The 21,427-nt window shown below is 34.3% G+C and overlaps 2 protein-coding genes across 2 annotated transcripts; one reads left to right on the forward strand and one right to left on the reverse strand.

Annotated features, from left to right (window-relative positions):
* Positions 1-496: 496 nt before the first annotated feature.
* LOC115449458 (autophagy protein 12-like) lies at positions 497-2,329 on the reverse strand. Its single transcript, XM_030177291.2, has 3 exons — positions 2,031-2,329; positions 1,717-1,853; positions 497-694 (listed from the first exon to the last, which is right to left on the reverse strand). Exons 1-3 carry the CDS (start codon positions 2,149-2,151, stop codon positions 572-574), a joined length of 381 nt encoding a protein of 126 aa, XP_030033151.1. The 5' UTR covers positions 2,152-2,329; the 3' UTR covers positions 497-571.
* A 283-nt stretch (positions 2,330-2,612) lies between these two features.
* Positions 2,613-11,936, forward strand: LOC115449457. The gene is made up of 4 exons (XM_030177290.2): positions 2,613-2,749; positions 2,922-3,072; positions 8,171-8,271; positions 8,931-11,936. Exons 2-4 carry the CDS (start codon positions 2,937-2,939, stop codon positions 10,194-10,196), a joined length of 1,503 nt encoding a protein of 500 aa, XP_030033150.1. The 5' UTR covers positions 2,613-2,749; positions 2,922-2,936; the 3' UTR covers positions 10,197-11,936.
* Positions 11,937-21,427: the final 9,491 nt, after the last annotated feature.

Genomic DNA, 21,427 nt, shown 5'->3' on the forward strand with positions numbered 1-21,427 from the left:
GTATAGTTTATACTTTATACCATATTAGCTACTGCAGTCTCTGAAATATGTACTTATTATAGTAAATAATGTCTAAATACTAACAAATCATATAAAATTTACAAAACCATTTTTAAACATAACTATAGATATTTTTGGGTAATGCACAATTTCGACCAGAAGTGATACCGCTTGTGTAAGCAACACAAATATAAATAAGGCCTTTGACAATAAATGATTTTAATCAAACCTCATACTGTTTTGTCCTCCAATATATTATGTATTTTTTTGTACAACTGAGTGAACATAACTTCAAAGACAGCAACACTACCCAGAACATTGAATTTCAAAAATGTTGTCTCAAAATACCAGTAATTACACTTTATATATAAATATAATATTGGTCACCATGGTGGGCATACATAATATTGTGGTTTCTACAAACAGACTTTTAAATACAAAAGACCTAGTCCAAGGATGACAAAACAGTAATAAGCCAAAATGACTACAGTTTATAGTTTGGGCGTTAATTAAATAGCTTTATTTATTAAGCTGCATAGAATCCTTATAAAATAATATTGTTCTCACATTTTCAGCCCCACGCTTGTGTCTTGCAGTAATGTAAAACTAGTTTGCCATCAGTACCAAAGCAATCATAAAGATTCCTCACTATCTGATCTGGTGATGGTGCAAATGTCTGGTTTACATACAGGAACTGTAATATTAAATTATTTATATTAGTATTATATGTAAAACATTATTATGGACGTTGGCCTTTCGAGAATATTGTTTCTTCATAATTAACTATGTACTTGCATAGTGATTATATTTTTTTTACAATTAGTGGCGCAAGAAGTAACTTATTGACAGATATTTAAAGGCAGTTTTCATACTATAAATAAATTTCATTACTAATATGAGGCATTTCAATAAACAATCCTAATTTTTTTTTTGATCTATCTCAAAATAGACCAATAAATAAAGTTTTTCTTGACATTCTTCAAATGAAATATTTTGATTGGTTCATTCTGTGAATTGGATTGAAGTCAGATTGGAATTGTTTACTGAAAACGGCAGTAAGTCTGGTCAATTTAGCGTGAAAGAGCCTGTAATATGGTATCAATGTTGGCAAAATCATTATAAACAAAATGAGAAAAGTCCCCATTAGTCCTGTATGCAAAAAAATAAACACCGAGGTTCCTAAGTATGGGTTTCTTGAATTTTTCAACAAGTGGTTATTTTTATAATAAAAATTAGTTACACAAAATTGTAGATCATACAATTATAAGAATCACTATTTCTGAGATACAATGATTATAAAAAATTTTGAAACTCAGGGTCTCCCTAATATGAGCTTGAATCAAAATGCTTTTATAATGACTATGATTATGCCCGTAAAGTAGTCGGACCATTGTGCGTGATTTATAATGACTATGGAAATATAGAAACATTTAAAATATAATTTCCTGCTCATTCAATTCATGTTTTTCTAGAAAAAAATAATTTTCTTCACCCTCACAAGACTCTTCTATTGCATCCATAACACAAATTAACACATTAGCACCAACCAGAGACCATGGTATTCCTTTGCGAGACATTAAATAATTTTTGTTAGTGCTCAGATTTTGTACTGCTTGGTCCATTTATACCAACACCATAAAGATAAGATGTGTAAAAGCCTGAAAAAGTGTATCCAACCATTTCCCTATACACTAATTAGTAACAAAAATCAATTACCAGTTTCTCGTCAGGTTCCAGTTTGAGATATTTTTTCACAAACTCCATGATCCATCCAATGGGTTTCTCTGCATCAACCGCCCATTTCTTTTTCTTCATTATTGGAGCATTGCCTGTAGCTTTGAGTAAGATGTCAACTGAAAAAGGATATTCTGGTATTAATAACTAATGGTACAAATACAAAGTATACAATGGAGGCGCAAGAAGTAAATTGTTTTCGATTATTTCTGTACCACGATATGTAATGGCGAGCCTATGACAACAAAGGGTACAAATCCTTATCTCACATTGTGTGTGAATTAAATGATACTTACTTTTCACTTTATCCGTTTTCGCAGCATCCCCATTCTCTTTTTGTTCCTCAATTTTTAGGTTCTCCGTAGCATTAGACAGACTGTTTTGTTGACTGTCGTCGGATGGTTTTTCATCACCCATTTTATTTGTACAAATTATCCTATCTTTAAATAATAAAGTAGTTCCTATTTGTAATCCTCTGAAATATACTGTTAATTAATGAATGTGTATCAATTTTTTTTTCGGATACAATATCAGAATTTAGAAATACGATACATTTCGACTTGACAAATGATAACAATCAAAGAGAATTATAATATATATGGAAAATAACAATGTTACCAATCTAAAAATATTTACGCCTAACTAACCAGTGTTACCGTGTGTAAATCGACGTTTAGTGTTCTGCAAGACTAAAATTACCTTGAATCAGATTACTAGCCAGTAGCCCGTAAAAAGGGCGATGGAACTGAAAGAGGTTCCCATGTAATTTCCGTTCATTTATTAGGGATTTCCGGCAACTAAATGCAATAAACTTTACGACACGTAGGTGCTTGAAAAATAAATGTCGATATTTTTTTGCAACCCTATAACTTATTTGTCAACATATCGTTTTTGATTTAGCCATGATTCATGGACATGTCTGCTCATGTTTAAGTTGTCATAAGGGTACAGGATAGGTTTTATCGACGTTTTGTTCTTTGTATTGAGCTTTTGTTGTGTTTCGTATATAAATAAAGTGAGTTGAAATATCATTTATTTCCAAAAAGTTGTTTTAATATGTTTTCCAAATTCTTAATACGAACCAGGGTTCAAGTGCCATTGAATGTCAGACCCTTACAATTTCGTGGGTAATTCGCATTTTGCATGTACATTTTGCTAAAATATTGGCATAAATTATGTATTTCTAGGTACTAACCTGAAAAATGAGCAAAGGAAAATGGTACACGAAAGAAGATGTCCTCAAAGACCTGGCGGTGGCGACTGGCAAGGTGCCCAATATAGACAGCAGCTACTTGGTGGTAGGAGAAAGGCCGCCGCCACAATACTTCTGCGAACCAGGTGAGCCCTAAACACTATTAATAGGTACATGATCTGGCTGAATGTCGCTGGAAAGCAGTGATAACTTGGGCTCATAGAGCAAGTTTATGTTTGGTTTTATACCACAGAGACGGAAAATGTAAGAAAACAATGAGTTTCTTCCTCAAGGTTATACAAAGCAGGTTATAAATTGTTTGTTATTGTGTTGTAGTCAGGTGTAATTCAATTATCTGATTTCATTAATTCTGTTCCAAGATGCCCCTTATGATTATAAAATGTTTATTACGAGATATCAAATATAATTCCTAAGCATTTATATCACTATTAGTATTAATTCTGAAAATATAACTTACAAAACTTCAGCCCAAGTCGTTACTCATGTAAGACACTCTTGAATATACTTTCTCAACCTTCTATATGTTGTGAAACAAGCTAGAAATTAATTTTCCCAATTGCATATTGTTAGCCAGGGGTGTTCAATTGAATTGTCTAATCATACAGATTATTTTATTTTGGTAACAAACAGTTGTAGAAATATGTAATTACAATTACAAGTACTTGCTTATTGTAATGTTATAGATCTCTAGTGTGGGATGGGATAACCCCTTACAATTATAAATTTTGGTTGTTTTTGAACAATATATAAATATGTATAACAACTATAACAAAAAAAAAATAAAAAAGGAGAAGCCTTGCATTATGTGACATTTAGATTTGGATAGTATCAATTTTCTCTCATACTTAATTAACTAAGAATAATAAGTTAAGTAAATTAGAAGTGTTGAATCAAAATCAAAAAAATTGTTGCATAATATTTCTATATATTATTGATTAATTGTTTCATCATAACTTAAGCTATTGAACAAAAAAACAGTACTAATTTAAGGAACCATTTAAAAATATTCTTTAGATTATTTGTAACCTACAAGTGAATTTTATTTACACTGTCATTTGACATAATATATTTTGTTGCTTAGATTTTTATTATAAGTATAGATAATACTGGTATTTGCCTATTTAATGATATAACTGAGATACAATGCATTGGCAGGACCAAGAAAGATTTGCAGAATAATTCATGACTACTCTATTTTGACTTGTAGATGTCTTATTTAATTTGTTTAGGCAGACTTATATGGTACGGTCAGCAACAAAAGTCGATGAACAGATATTAATTTACAAAACACCTGAACATTGAAACGGACCATAAAACACTTACCAAAGAAGAGTACAGATTAAGGTTATCATTCCAATATGGATGGTATCCAAAAGTAAAGGATTGGCTGAAAAAAATATGAAAAAGAAACTGACGTTGAAGTTGAATCCTTCGAAGAGAATCTCCTGCCAGAATAATTTTGAATTTACACATTTGTTCCTTAAACCGGCCAGTGCTCTATAAAATAGGATGTTTAAAATGTAACTAACCTATTCCCATTAAGGTTATAGCTTAAGGTCCATTTTTCATACATTTTGTTTCACCTTTAATCTGGGTAACTAAACAAATATTGACAAGTAAAGAATTTAAATTCACGTCTAGTTAGTGATTAGTTCTCGCAGTTGAAAGAAAAACGTAAAAATCTATACTATTATATAAAGCTGAAGAGTTTGTTTGTTTGTTTGAACGCGCTAATCTCAGGAACTACCAGTCCAAATTGAAAAATTCTTTTTGCGTTGGATAGCCCTTTGTTCGTGGAGTGCTATAGGCTATATATCATCACGCTATACCCAATAGGAGCGGAGCAGTAATGGCTAATCTCAGGAACTACCGGTCCAAACTGAAAAATTCTTTTTGCGTTGGATAGCCCTTTGTTCGTGGAGTGCTATAGGCTATATATCATCACGCTATACCCTAATATAATTCTGGTTATTAAGTTCAATGTATACTATTATATAAACCTGAAGAATTTGTTTGTTTGAATGCGCAAAACTCAGGAACTACTTAACCGATTTTGAAAATATTTCACTAATAGAAAGCTACATTACTCTTAAGCGCTATACGCTACTTTCTATCCCGGGTAAATATAAAGTACGACTTTTGTCATTGAAAAACTTTTTCACGCGGGTGGAGTAGCGAGCCAAAGCTAGTATGTTATAAAATAACAATTAAATGAATATTCTGGACTGTTGTATTTAGTCAGCAATGTTTTGATAGTAAAAAACGCGGTGCGCTGCGCTTCGCGAGATGGATTTCTCAAAGCTTGATGGGTTCAATTTAACGAATAGGAAAAAAAGCTTGTATATAAAACAAAGAATTTGCTAATTTCGGCCACATTTGTATTTATTACAGATCATAAAAAAAATGTCGCTAGTAATGTTTAACTGTTAATGGTTTGACAGCTTTCAGCTACTTTTGTAGTTCAATTATGACAAGTTGTTTTGTATTTAAATTAATCAGTAAACTTATGGTAAATGATAATGATTAGGAAATATTGGAAACAAATTATGTTCAACGACTTCTGTTGCTGACTGTACATGGTACACTTATATTATTTATACGGTTGTTGACTCTCAAACTGGGCATGCCTATATCTTGAAAATCTGAGGTGATTAATCAAAAGTTTATTTTTGTTATAAATAAATAGCACCTATTATTAATAATTTTAATTAGTATCATCTACTAGTAACTGAAACTGTTAACTTTGTGTATGGGTAATAAAGGAGTTAAACACTTTATAGTTAATACTTCATTTCTATATTTAAATAACCATAATTATCAACAGATGTGATATTAGAATAAACAAAGGAGCTTTGTCTGCATATTCTGGGTATTTGATGACATTAGTATGGAGACAATGGTAACCATTATTTTTTAATTTTAATGGGACAATGTTCAAGTCAATGTTATCTGGCAGTTATCATGGAGGCCAGGGATGGCAAACATTTATAGGTTAAAATGCCATTATTTAAAAAATAATAATAATGTGCTGGTAACATGCTATCCAAAGATGGCCTTATCTAACCAAGTGCCCTTTTTTATGTTCCAACAAAGTTTTTGGTTGGGATATTATAAGCTTGCCCAAATTATTGGTCTTGGAGTCTCGATTGGTATGCATGTCAATTGTTCGCCATCCCTGACATAGGCAATGTATATAGTTCTTACAATATAGTCATTTATTTGGGAATACTGTGACAGTGTGTCTGTTATGTTGGCTTAATTTTTAAGTTGTCATGCAGCATTTAGTCACATTTGGTGACATAGATGCTTTTATTGATCTGTTAGTTCAAATCAAGTCAAAAACCCTTTATTCACTAAAAGGATTTTCTTTTTGTTTTTAGTTTTAATTTTTAGCTGTGTTTTACAGCAGTCTTCTTTACAACTTATCCTTTCGACAGAAAGCTAGCGGAGGCATTCCCCATTTTCCCCGACCCTTGCAGTTCTCGTCAACAATATGTCAGTAAACTTCTTTAGGTCGTGGGACAACCAGTTGGTTGCCTACCACTTTTTCGCTCTGCATTATCTCGAAATTACTACTTAGTTACCTTATTCGTCCATATAAGTCTTATTCTTCTTAAAATCTGATTTGAACATTTCCTTTCCCAAGCTTATATATTGCTTATACACAGAATATAAATATATTGATATATATTTACGCCTTTTTGTTCAAGTGTTTGTTGGTATATAATGCTAAAATCAATTAATAGCTTTATTCTGTAAAATTATAAATAATAATGTTTTAAGTTAGTTTCTCCTTAGCAGCACAATGACAATATGAATGATTACAATCTGACCCGAAAATGTAAAACTCGAATAAACATTGCAAATAATCAAATTGCAATTGAGCAATATTGCTGACTAATAGCTACTCTGGAATTTAACAATAACGCCTTACCAGCAACTGCTGACACTTCGTGGACGTCATAATGCATTATGATCTGATAATTGCATTTCGTAAACAAAAATTTAAGTCATAGTCTGTAAGATCGAATGTTATTCACATTATGTATTAAAATAATAAATATTTTTTAATTATACAATAATACTTGAATGAACACTAAGGATCAGTGGGGAACGGTGGAATTTTTCAAAAGGTTACTCGGAGCAAAATACTAAAGCCTTACCTAACATATTGCGGTTAATTTAACAGGAAATAAAAACTAAGACGAACGTAAATAAATCTAAAAGGGAAGCCGGTTGGAATCGAGTTGTATAGGTGCTTGGCCTTTGTAGAAACCTACACCTCTATAACAGGTTATAATTTATTTTCAGTTTGCTCTTGTTATTCCGGCACGATTTACAATTAAAAAATTAAATATTTATTGTTTTGCGTCGAAACTTCTTTAATAAGTTGTGTAAAGTTACAACATTTGTGCGACGTAAGACGATCCACCTCTCACGATGACAAATAATTTTGCATTCTATTCCTTTATGTTAAGGTGTACATTTCAATGTCGGATTTTTATTACACTATAGTGTCAAGTGTTCTTAGATGCGATACTTCACGTGTCGTATTGTATACTTATACAAGTTATAAACGCCACTTGAACTGCAATTAGTCATTCGAAATTTTAAGAACCATCTTGACCAGAAAAAGTTCACATTCCATATTAAGGCGGTGCCACTAGCAAAACGGCGTGCTAATAATATTTTTGGAATCTATTTTTAAATTTATAATACATATAAAAAAAGAAAATGAATCATATTTCCATAGTATGTTATGTTTACTTTGGTCATTTAAAATTATCGTGTGGATATTGATTCATTGATTGCATAATGCAAAATGCGGCTAAAATCGTTGATTCCTTAGTCTTAGTCCGTCACAGTTCCTTGCGGATTAGCAGACTTTACATACCCTAAAAACTCCTATAATTAACTTCTCAGGTATGCAGGTATCCTCATGATGTTTTCCTTCACTGTTAAAACAAGCGATAATTTACAAAAAATACACACATAATTTTTTTAAAAATTCAGAGATGCATGCCCTTGGGTTTTGAACCTGCAGACATTTGTCTCAGCAGTCCGTTCCAAAACCAAATATACAACACCTCTTCACAAACAAATTCATAAATTTTCAAATTTATAATTGCTAGAGTAGGTCAGTTTGTGTTTGTAGCTTATCAAGTTGTAGAAGTCATCCGTCCAGTAGTTTCAGACTAGGTAAATATATACTGATCGTTACAGATGACGAGATGGAGCTGATGTTTCGCGACACAATAGGAGAGAAGTCTGCGGGTCCCGCGATGTCTCCCGACCTCAGAGGCATCACGGAAATGATAAGGATGGTGCGTACTTAAACATATACATTATACGTACATTCGCTATCCGGGCAAATACAAGTATCTTACCGCAGTGCAAATAAAAATGACTTTTTATTAGCAATAGCGCGGCGTCACCCTGGTAGCAAAGAAAATGCCGGTAACATGGTGGCGGGAAATATGTCTACAACGTGTTAGTTACATTTCTAAACTGTAATTTTAGCCTCATAGAACCACAATTACGTGAACCCTACTTGAAGAGGCCAGCCACATTTGTTAGACCTGATTTAAATTGTATATGTCTTCTTGTTGAAAAATATTCTTACATACTAAAACAACTTTCTTTCCTATTGTACCGAAATTGCTGGCAAGTAAAACTAACTGGAATATATTCATTCATTTATGTTAACTGCACCGAACTACAGTTATACGTAATTTGCTCAGCTTTGAATAGAGCTTGAAGTACTTAGTGTTCACTGCGTTCGAAATTGTGGTCTTTCGCGTTCGACCGATCAGAGAGCGGGGCTTATCCCTGTCAGTCTATATTTGGTGATAGCAAAACACTCCTTAAATGAATCATGATTGGGGAATTTAGTGGCCCTTTCAGGCAGTGACGGACTTCATAAAAGAATTTCACAAATTATAGTCTATAGTCAAGTGTAAATAAGTGATGTTTTACTTTTCAGGTACAAGGATGCGATGACTCCTCGTCTGATTATGACACGAATGTATGCACCACACGCCCTAAGTCGCCCTGTGATATTATTAGTATAAGCAAATTAAACCCGAACGTACAGGAATTTAAGCCTCAAGACATCACGGCTTGCGCTGTTGCGAATAAACCTGAAGGGAATACAAGCTCAAAGGAAAATAAACCCAGTGTTGTTATATCAGGCCCTACTTCACGAAAATCTCGTGACAGTGAGAGCGGAAAAGGCGACAAACTTAAGGCGCAGGGCATTAATAAACAAACTGATATTAATAGAAATGACGAATTACATAAAGATTTAGAAGCATGTACTTCAAATGCACAGGAACAGAAAGATAAAACATCCGAATTAAGAAGTAAAGTACAAAAGCCTAATCAGAACGGAGTGAGTACTTTCCAAGTAAAAAAAGAAAGGAACTTCGCGATTGCCAACTTGCAAAAATTATTGTCAATGCAAGGGAGTGATGGTATCAAAGATACAGTGGAAAACACAGTCAAGCCTATTAAACTGTTAACGCCAGATTATTACGAACATTCCAAAGCTGAAGCTGCTGAAGAATCAGAGTCTCAAAATAATTTACAACACAAACCTAAAATTGATGACACGCCCTCAAATAAAAGTGTTGGCACGTCAAGCAAACCAAGTGGAAGTAGTTTTGAAGTTATAAAAAAGTTATTTCTTAATGATTTAAATGCTGGTGTAAGAACATCATCCGATCCAGGAATTAAAAATATAAACGAATATAGCAAGTTAGAAAAGAAAGCGTTATCTACCGCGTCTGATAACAAAACGGACATCAGCGTGAGCGATGAAAAACTCTGTTCAGATACGAACCTATCAGATCCACAAATAAGGGATTCTATAAACAAAGTTAATCATTGGATGAACAAAAACGATGGCAAACCAGCAGAAGCAGTAAAGCTACCTGAAAAAGCTCAAGTTATTTCACCTACGCCTCCGGTATTTTTGAGCTCTATTACTTTCAAAAGGAAAGAAACAAGAAAGTCCCCGAACGTGTCGGAAAAAACCGTTGCAAGACCCTCGAAAAATCATATCGAACAATACAAGCCCTCGGAATATGCTCAGGAGTTGAGCAAAATGTACACGGAGCGAGTGAAAAAAATCGAAAGTACAAAAGCTAAGAACAGCTGGGCGAATTTAGAAGACTTGCTGAAGGAAAAGGACGAGAAAATTAAACAGGAAAAACTTAAAGCTCAAAACGAAGCATGTGACAACAAATAAACAAGAAAACAGATTTTGACGTTTAAGAGTTGACTTTTTAATAAGAATCTATGAAACACGTAAAGCAAAGCTGATCATCGTTAAATGAAACTAAGCGGTACCACGTGGCGTTAAAGTTTACAATTCAATTTTCATATTAACCATGTGTTGTGTTAACTATAACCAATAGAAACAAAGAACCTAGGACAAAGCGTTAGGAACTGAGGCTAGATGTAAGACATATCAGTGGAGCCTGTAGTATTGACCAAACAACTATACGATGTAAACAAAACTCTTCAAACTGTAGTAAAACATCAGTGACAATTTGTAATGAAAAATGGATTGTTTGTAACATAGTTTTAATATTGAAATTAGTTTTAATCGTCTGTGAAGAGTTTTGTTTACGTTTTATGGTTTGTTGGTGACTATTTTGGTTCAATGTGACGACGGCTTTATAGCGTTCTCTTATTTCAGTGTAACTACTGGACATAATAAGACTTATATCATCTCATGTCTCAGGATGGCGAGCGCAGTGAAATACCGAACAATACTTTATAATTCATGGTATTGCATGGTGTTTCTACTGTTTATGGATCGTATCGCTTACCATCAGGCAAACGGCAAGCTAGTTTTGTCATTCAAAGTAATAAATAAATGTCATGCAATTAAAGTTGGTACAGTACACGGCAGCAAATATTACTTTGAGTTATAGAAAGAGATAAAGTATACGAATAATAATTGGCTAGATTAGGCTTCGAGATCATCATCGCGGTGAGATATGTGCTATTTTGTAACTGACTGACTACAGCTCGAAGTTTAATGACTGACGTCGACTTGGCTCGCCGAATTTATGCGCTTTTAACTATAAAAATGCGTCCATCAGGAACTATTCGGAGCGTATCAATTTTGTTGTAGTCGACGCCATTAATATTTACTGTCGAGTACTGTAATATCTATAGATTTCGTCATTAATTCATTGACCAAAGTATGACATCACAATTGACTGGAAATAGGAGATCGCAGTGCCGCAAAGATATGCGAAATAATACAATCTACATTGGTCATAGTACTATAAATGTATTAGTAATTTATATTTTAAAAAATTATAGACTTATTTAATTACAGTCTGTGATCGAATTTCGATTGTATTTACGAGCGGACTTGATATGCTCAAGATTATATTTTTAAAAAGTTTATTTTTAATGTTAAATGGAGTAAGGTTTAAAGAACTGTGATACTTAAGTTATTATGTCGAAAAATCGACTAATTAAGAGCTGGTAATGCTTAAGTACACGAAACATTACCACCGTTTGAATCGGTGGCAAAGTAGTTAAGTGAAATTGTGTTCTCTACCAAAAAATAAATGTTATTACATTCAAATTACAATTTGCTGACAAAAGTGTAAGGCATTGTCCATATTTTTCAAGATGGACTAATGTCATATAATTTTGGTGAAAAAACTTATTCCTTTATTTGATTAAAAACGTCATTTCTCGAGCCTTCCCCGCGTTTTAGACTTTACGTGAAATTAAGAGGTTCTACATCCAAAAACGAACGTCGAAACGTCGGTCCGAAACAAAGAAACGACGAACTTCGGATCTAACCCTACTACAAAATTACTTCGAATCCCATTTTTTTTTTGGAGCAAGCAGTGGAATTTTATCCTCGCAAATGGTTTTAAAAGCGATGGCGAAACCCTATAAGTTCTTAAAAATTCCATGTCTGAAATATTGCGATGAACGGATCGGATCCCTCGTCGAATCCGTAACACTTCGTAGTAACAATGTGCGATATGTCATCAGAAACTACGAATTTAATTATTGGAAAGAGACCCTAAGGTCTTGTGTTCTTTACCTGGATAAAAGATAAGTTATAATATCCCAGCCAGACTTACTGCAGCGATCCACACGCCATCTGTACGACTCCGGCACACAGTGTGTTATTTTGGCTCAGTTTGTGATATTCCGTTTTATCTTTTCAATAGATAGGATACGTCTATTGAGAGCCCAAAATCGAGTCTCAATGAATTTATCTTCAATAGTTTAGGAGATTAAAAATGTTTTTGAAAACGAAAGAAACGATTTAGTGTCGTCACATCAACATTTTTGGTCTAAACAGTACTAATTCTCAGTTTATACATAGTATACTGTGTATATTGCATAGTAGGCGTGTATATTCTGAAATTCTGCAATAATGACCTTGATTAATATATTATAAAAAGTGTCAGATAAGTAGTCATAATCTTTTTTTTAACCTAGCGCATGTTGTGGTTGCCTGTTATTAGAATTGCGATTAGTCCTGATGATTTTTTTATTGTTTTTTGTGTTATATTGTTAATTTTGTTGGTAAATAAAATAAACAATAATCTTATCACACCACTTGGACATGGCAATGACAAATTATATGTGCATTATATTTTTTACATGTAATTCAAACGTATTATATGACATATTACAGTATCTGTTCATAATATTATAATATACACATATATTATATTATATTTACTGTGAGCTCATTCTGCATAGATCTGAACACCAACAGCTAAAAAAAATTAAAAAGTTGTTTATTTGTAAAATGTAGGTAGATATTGTAACTGACTTTGCGGAGGAACAACACCTCAGTCCCTCCCATGACCATGAAGACTGCCAAATCTTCGAAACGTCGGAAGAAAAAGTAAAATATTAAAATCGCGATAAAATCCGAAAAATTGTTTAATTTTAATATTATAATATATTATAATGTACTCATTTACTGCCTATGACGGCTTCGCCGGCGTAATTGACAACATTATAAAATGTAAACATGCCTAAAACAAAAATACCGTTTCTTAATTTTTCCACTCTGAGTTCGATTGTGAATTTTTAATATTTTTTTAATACTTAATTTCGAAGAAAAAAATTAAAAACCGAAAAATGCTTGATGACGTCACATATACGGTTGAATGAAATAGTTCCTCGGTCCACCTTACTATTTATTTTAAAAAACTAAGACACCGTCATTTGTCAACGTCAAATGTCAATATTACAATCAATGATAAAAGAGTATAGAGGATGGGTGATATGGTCACGTGACATGCGGCACATTTAATGCATAAAATGGTGCCGACTCCGCCCCTTACAATAGTGATATGCTAGTACCGAAAATTTTGTATCGACATCGAAGAATTAAGAAAGACAAACAAGCCCCAAAAAGATCAAATACGAAAGGGGTTAGGAACTACCATAATATAAATATAACAAGCCATAATGTAAACAAACAAACTGAAACTGATTTATAAGTAACAATTGTTAAACAAAGCAGTACCTGTTGTGACAAACATCCAGTTGTGTTTGATCTATATTTGTATGTTGCACTATTCCTTGCTAAAAATTTAAGTTACAGATTAAGATATTTATTTAATACATGATAAATGGAATAAGATAGCGTAGCCAGCAATTATTTGGTTGGTTTTATTTTATTTTATTATTATGCTCTTTGATCGAGAAACATAACTATGGTTCAGCAAACTAAAATCAATGACCGTAAAATTGGTGGTTAAGATAATCAATTATAATAATTATTTGCAATAACAACAATATGATTATGTATCTATTTCCGTGCATGCAAAGGTTGCTCGAAACATAAGACCGCCAATTGTAAAAATATATCTTACATTTCATCTTTATGTTGTTTCTTTTATGTTTATCTATTCTTTAATATAACAATTCTAATTTTATTCATAGCAATATATTAAAGTAATATTACTATTAGGTGAAGTATAATAATCATTACTATTTTACTTATCGGGAATATTGTTGGAAAACAGTTATCTTTACTCGCGTTAATTAAACGTGTGGTTTATGCATATCTTCTCAAAATGTAAAGAAATATGTATTTGGTGTAGGATTCCAATCACGTCGCTCAATATTCTCAATTCATATTGCCTTGGTTTTAAATTTTTGGTTATCTTAAAAAATATTCTAATTTCACTTAGTTTGTCGTTCTGAATAATACAATATTGATGTGTGCTCTAACATTCTTTCAAAGACAAAAACCGTAACTGATAAACGGGCGTCTGTTAAAATATCGATATCAATAATTTCTAAACAAATCCACCCACCCATCCCTAAGCTCGTGTGTAAACAAATATAATGATTTTAATGTGTATAAATCACGCCTAAAAGGGTCCAAAGCTTAATAAACCAGATCCACATATCATTTTAATTGATAAAAACACATCCAAAAAGTAAATATACAAAGATATTTGCTAATTTTCGGTAAAAACAGTTACTAACCTATGAAAAGATATTTCGGGGTCTTTCTTGCGTGAATTCGATTTGCATCCTTTCACACAACACTGAGTTATTTTCGAAACTTAACAAATACACTAATAAACACACTGAACAATTGAGAATATGATTATATTACTTTAAATTCAATATTTATGAAGATTTGTTTACATCGTCTGACACTACATGTACTTGCTGACTGGCCCGCATAAAATGGCGTTTCTGCCGCAAGGCGGTCCCAGTGTGTTGAAGTAAACGAAATAGTGCCATATGCGAAGAAAGCAATTATTTTTGTCTTTTTTTGTTGCGTTCCAAATAAGCTTTGAGTAAAAGAGATAGACATATATATTGACAATTCTGCGTCGATTTCCCTAACATAAATATAACTTATTCATATAGCTAACTTTTGAGGCCTGTCCTCTTTATATTTAGTCATTGATTACAATAGATACGTCACAACTGTTACTTTCAAAGAGAGAGAGAGAAACAAAAAATCTGTCACTTCACTTCTTTTTTACTGCAAAGCAAAGGTCATTGCGTTTTGAGCCGTATATTTGACGTCATTTGGTGCTTACGTCGTTTTAGAATAAAACAAAATTCAAAGTGAAAATCATGAATGAAAATATCTGAATTTCGAAAAAAGAAGAAGTATGGGTCTCATAATTTTAGATCTAGTTTCATAAAATATAAACATTTGGGTATGTTGAAAATATGAAATGTTGTCAATTGTTGGTACGACATTAATGATGAGGTCTCGGGTTCGATCCCTGGGCCGGGCAAAGTGATGTTGGGTTTTTCTAATCAGTATTAGCCAGGAGGCTGCCGGCCATAGGCTTGCCACCTTTTACATCATGGGACGGAATACGTATGGCGAATAGTAGGTGCACTAGATGCGCCTCTGCCTACGCCTTCGGGGATAAAAGGCGTGAGTATGCGTAATATGCGTGTGTATTTGTAAATAATAGCTTGCTTTAACGGTGAAGGAAAACGTCGTGACGATACCTGCGTACCTGAAATGTTCTGAATAAGAATGTTAAGGATATGTGGAGTCTGCCAATCCGCACTAGGCCAGCGTGGTGGACTATGCGTTCTCAGTAATAGAGGAGGCCCGTGCCCAGCAGTGCGACAATATAAAATACAGGGCTGATATTATTTATATGCGTAATATAATAATTTAAATATTAACTTATTTTCTCTGCTCCTATTTTCAAAGATTTTGAAGCATTCATGTATACACCATCAGTGGTTGACTAGAAGTCGTCAGTGGAGGATGTAGCTAGCAATTGCAGGATATTATGGGCTTGAGAAATTAAATTAAATATTTCTCCTCCTAAAAATTATTTCGCCATACAATCAATACTTTTATGGAATTCACTCCCTATCGAAATCAGAAGGTCTACTACGCAGTTGGCATTTAAAATGTGAGTCGGACAACTGCTATTGGATACTCCGGGGCCGCTACCATGATTTACAGTGTGTTATATATTTATCTTATTGTATGTGTAATGTCTATATATTTTATATTATTCTTTTATATATTGTATATACATATACATTTAATAAAATTTGTTTATATCTGCCTTGTTATGTTGTTGCCTACCTTGTTTATCTCTTCACCACCTTAAGGTCGACTGGTAGAAAATGCCTTTGGCATTAAGTCCGCCTGTATACTTCTCTATATGTAAAGTGTAAATAAATAATATATTTTGGGTATCTTATTGTGTTTCATTATTACTCGTTGTCCATCATGGTATTTTTATATACTTATCTAGTTTTTGTAACGAAATAGAATTCCTTCAAAAGGTCATTGATTTAAAAAAAAAAATCATATCTCCTACACTATCGAAGATAAATTCATTAGTATTCGATTTTGGGATTTCAATAGACGTATTCCATCTATTGAAAAGATTAAAACGAATGTCACAAACTGGGCCAAAATAACACTGCGACGCCATTATTTAAATATTCTGACATTGCCGACGGGAAATAATAACCGGCACAATAGCCTGTGTTTAAATCTAGGACATGGTTCATCCGTGTACCAAATTTCATCGAAATCCGTTTAGCTGTTTCTGTTATATAAATAATCTCAACTTGTAAGGATTTTTCTGGTATCTACTTAAATTGGGTGTGGAAGCCCCATGAATAAACAAGATAAACGACATTTTTAATATCAGATATTATTATTGTCTGGAACTATGACGCTAACGCCTGTGGCGGTACAGTTAGTGCATATACCGCCATCTTGTCAACATCGCCGGAACTGCAAGAGGATCGAGGCAGTCACACAACTGCAATTTTTAAAAAAAGGCGGCCGCGGCCTGTCAGGCGCAACATCTGTCTGACTGGGAATCTTCCCCTTCCATAGAGGAACGTAACCACCTGTTCCTCTACAGCGGTGTCTACCTTTACACCGCCAAACGCCTTTGTCTCTATATAAATAAATAAATAATAAAACACACTTGCGAATCCCAATTAGGTAATGAGTAGACATAAAAAAATATCTACAGTTTTTAAGTAAAATGGAGGTTTTTAGAAACCACCTCCGTATGATATCCTAATAATATTTTGTTGACGCGCCTTTACACATTGAAATAAAACAACTAACCGTTAGCTAATTAGACTCAAGACTTGAGTCAGAGCGCATTCTGAGTAGATTGGACCGTCAAATAAAAAAAAATACATTATGGTCGAGTAATGTAACATTGACTTTGCAGACTACTAACACCTCAGTTCGCTTTTTGGCCATTAGGGCTAAAAGTCTTCCAAAAATCAGAAAATATAAATTAAACGATAGCCGTAAAATCACTATAAAACTTGTTTTATTTCAATGTGGTGCTCAAATCTAAAAACCACGAGTTCTGATAGACTAAAACTAGGGGTCGCAATACCGGACCATTTTTCAAAACCGGTGTTTTCGGTATGGACCTAAAATAAATTCCGGTATTCCGGTATTTTCGGTATTTCCGGTATTTGAAGAAATATTAGAAAAATAGGAAATATACATTTAATTATTAATCAAATTAATAATTAAATGACAAATTTTAATGACAGCTTAGTGGTTAATTAAAGGCTGAATGAATAGAGATTATTTTCGTAAACCAACGTTCATGCCGTTCTGATTTCTGAGAGCTGGCTCAAACCTCACCTTCCTTCTACCCTTTCCCCTCCCTGGTTTCATTTTAATTAGAAATGATCGAGTTGACAGGAGAGGGGGCGAAGTCGCTATATATTTACGTAGCGACCTGAAATATAAAACTGTAATATCTTCCTCTGCTTCTTATTCCGCTTATGCGAAATTTCTGTTTCTTGACGTTTGGGTCAAGAGAGTGAAAACCTTACTAGGTGTTATTTACTGTCCCCCATCTCTGGATTACTTCTCCAGTCTGGAAACAGTTCTGGAATCTATAGGATCAGAATATGCTCATCACATCATCATGGGTAATTTAAATACTAGTCGCCTTGCCAGCCACTCTTCCCGATCTCGTAAACTCCTTACTGTCCTTGACTGCTAAACTGCATGTCCTACTACTGCAAGCCACCCACCATAATATGGATGGTCACGACACTTGGCTTGACACTATCCCCACCTCTGCTCCTTCCTCTATTTTCTCCCACGGTCAATTTTCCGCTCCTGGCTTCTCTCACCATGATCTCATCTACATGTCTTACGCCCTAAAACTTCCCAAGTCCCCCTCTAAGATATTGCACTTGCGTAGTTTTGGTCGCATTAATGCGGATAAGCTGCAAGGAGACGCTGCTAACTTTAACTGGGATCACCTATTGGCAGCCACCTCTGTTGACGATAAAATTTTTAACCGCGCTGTCACTTCACTCTTTGATACCCATGCCCCTTTAAAGAAAATTAAATTAAAACGTCCTTCTGCACCATGGATTACACATGGGGTTAGGATGGCGATGAGATGAAGGGATCGGGCTTTTCGCCAGTACAGAAGGGATCGTTCGGAGCAGAACTGGTACCTTTTTAAGGCTGCAAGGAAACGGTGTAACTAGATGGTACGTAATGCTAAACGCCGACACATTCTCAGTAATATTTCTTCTTCCTCGCCAGCCAGTATCTGGAGATTCTTCGGAACTCTGGGTATTGGCAAACTTCAAAACATACATCTCCACGGTGCGACTATTGGTTTGGATGACATTAATCAACATTTCACATCTGTTACCATGATTGATCACCAAACTAGGCGTCGTACCATGGATTTCTTAGCGGGTCTATCCAGGCCTCACATTAATACTTTTCATTTTTCTTCTGTGCCGTTGGGTGAAATTAGAAAAGTCATCCTGTCCATTAAATCCAATGCCACTGGCTGTGACAACATCAGTCCTCGCATGATAATCCCTATCCTGCACCAAATTCTACCAATCATGTCCCATATCATTAACGCCTCCCTCAGCACTGGTATCTTTCCGTCTTTGTGGCGGAGAGCTTTTGCTATCCCTCTTCCTAAAATCCCTAACCCGTCACTTGCTAAGCATTTCCGTCTTATATCCATTCTTCCTATTCTCTCGAAAGTGCTCGAGGCCTGTGCTCACAAGCAACTGTCTGAGCATGTGCACCGAAACAACCTACTGTGCCCCCTCCAGTCTGGCTTCAGGCCTGGCCATAGCACTATTACTGCACTCCTCAAAGTGACTGGCAATATTAGGGCGGGCATGGAGGATTCCAAAGTCACTGTTTTGGCTTTGGTTGATTTCTCCAACGCCTTCAATACAGTCAGTCACGACATTCTATTTGCAAACCTCTATCATCTTATGATTTCGCCGACAGCACTGAATTGGTTCTCGTCATATCTTCAGGGACGCCAACAGTTGGTGCGCCTAGACGATTCTTGGTCTAGCTGGCGTGATATAGATTTTGGCGTCCCACAAGGTGGCATACTCTCCCCATTATGGTTCTTTATCTTCATAAACCTCTTAACACAAAATCTTCAATGTGCGTACCATTTGTATGCTGATGACTTGCAAATTTATTCTCAGGAGCAAGTCGATTGTGTGTCCGCAGCTGTAGATAGGGTAAATAAGGACAATTTCGGCCTTTCGGTAAACGCCGCGAAATAGCCATGAAATACTAGGCCATTATTGTAGGCAACTCGAGGCTCGTAAACAGGTTGTATTTTACATCTATTTCCCCTGTTGTGTTTCTCAGCTTTGTTTAACTGACAGCTTGCTGTTTGTTCAGCTTTGTTAATCTTACAGCCAAATAGATTCAAGTTATATCATAATATTAGCCAATCACAACGGTCCTGCGTCTACGCATTGCGAAGGCTGCCATGCCGTCAGCACTGAGAAACAGACTTGTTATCACAGCAATGCTCCGTCTTTAGATAAATAACGTCTATGAATAATTAGGATAGACTTTAAAGAACAAAAAATATTTCTAATAAGTTCTAATAAAAATAACAATTAACAGTTAACACCGCTATGCTTAGCACAAAACAAAAGTAGCAATATAGCCATAAGCCATGTATTTTGCTCGCTCTTTATAGAATATACGCCTATACGAATAAATAAAATTGCAAGCAGCTTAAGTTTTTGCGATTGAAAACTCGAGAAATTAATAATTATACACACATATTGTACTGAATTTTATTTTTATAAAATACCGAAAATCCCGGTTTTTGTAAAATCAATACCGGATTTTGAAGTCCTTAATTTGGTCCGGTATTCCGGTATTTTCGAAATCCGGGATACCGGTTTGCGACCCCTAACTAAAACCCAAATAATCTGACCCATGGAAATGTGGTCCAACTGGATGTGATTTCACTGCCTTCACTGCATTTTAATCTCTACGAGGCTGGTATTTAATGCTATTTGCGTGTGGCAAGGGTAGTTAAAGTTCACGTTGGTCCTTGAGGAACCATTGCAGTCACACTGAGGAACTTGCTTCGGGGGAAGAGACGCATTCCAACTTGATTACTGCAATCCTGCGGGGAAGAGAAAGAAATAAGATTCCAAAGTCCAATTAAGTGCCTATGTGTACAAGACTTCCAGGGGTGTAATACATTGTCTTTTGATCCTGGCAAAGAATGCCAGATGTTAAGTTTACCTTTATACAATTGTATGAAATAAATATATTTGTACCCATTTCTTTTGTTTGCTGTTTGAGTTAAGATTTATCATCGCCATCCTTCCGTTAGAGTAAAATATTTTTTAATTTTTCATCTAGTAACACAAGTCAGTTTTAGTGAATAATATGTAAGTATTAAATATTGATATTTGATACTGCTATTAAGTTGGTCACAATTCTGTATCTAAGATATTTTTGGGGTTGAACGTTGTTACCGTGGTAAAACGATTGCCTAGTGAGTAAATTAAACAAAAAAATATTTATATGTAAATGGCAATGGAATGTAACAATTAAGTACATATTTTGATTGTCACAATATATTCTCTGTTACTCAAAATAGCATTGAATAATTCCTTCTGTTTTCTATAAGTTCTAGATTTTTTATAGTTGTGTTTTTTTAAAGAAATTAAATACTAATGTTTTTTTTTTTTGTAAAAATAAGGAAGATCTTAAAACACAAAATAATTGTATCATGAAATATTTCGAAATACATAAATTATTTATTCATTTTGTGTACGAATTTTTGTTTGTTCCCTATCAATAGTGATGGCCCCGACGTGAGGCATAGGGTGGATAAAAAAAGTGCCCGATTTTAACAGTTTCGTCGGTAAAATCGTAAAAAAAGGTCGTCCGAGTCCGGGCGGATGGCCAGATCGCCTTCCCCTAAGGCCGCCTCATTCCTACAGGCGAACATAGTTGACTTATGACAGGCCATAGTAAATAATTACAATAAAGAGTTGCATATAAAATTTAGTATTTTCTTAAATAGCAAGGCACGATGTTATATATACCTTTTCATTTAAATTCCGAATTTGTATAATTATCCAAGTACCTATGTTTGCCAAGTTTGTATAGAGATACTTAAGTATTTTTTATTTTTTCTTCTTTGTTATATA

This window comes from Manduca sexta, chromosome 12 (genome assembly GCF_014839805.1).
Source record: "Manduca sexta isolate Smith_Timp_Sample1 chromosome 12, JHU_Msex_v1.0, whole genome shotgun sequence".
NCBI lineage: Eukaryota > Metazoa > Arthropoda > Insecta > Lepidoptera > Sphingidae > Manduca > Manduca sexta.

Excerpts from the sequence above, each read along its gene's own strand:
- LOC115449457 (XM_030177290.2), top strand. The coding sequence starts at position 2,937 with ATGAGCAAAGGAAAATGGTACACGAAAGAAGATGTCCTCAAAGACCTG. Across the intron at positions 3,073-8,170 it reads ACAATACTTCTGCGAACCAG|ATGACGAGATGGAGCTGATG; the intron begins GTGAGCCCTAAA and ends TGATCGTTACAG. Across the intron at positions 8,272-8,930 it reads TCACGGAAATGATAAGGATG|GTACAAGGATGCGATGACTC; the intron begins GTGCGTACTTAA and ends TTTACTTTTCAG.
- LOC115449458 (XM_030177291.2), bottom strand. The coding sequence starts at position 2,151 with ATGGGTGATGAAAAACCATCCGACGACAGTCAACAAAACAGTCTGTCT. Across the intron at positions 1,854-2,030 it reads GAAAACGGATAAAGTGAAAA|TTGACATCTTACTCAAAGCT; the intron begins GTAAGTATCATT and ends ATCCTTTTTCAG. Across the intron at positions 695-1,716 it reads TGGAACCTGACGAGAAACTG|TTCCTGTATGTAAACCAGAC; the intron begins GTAATTGATTTT and ends TTAATATTACAG.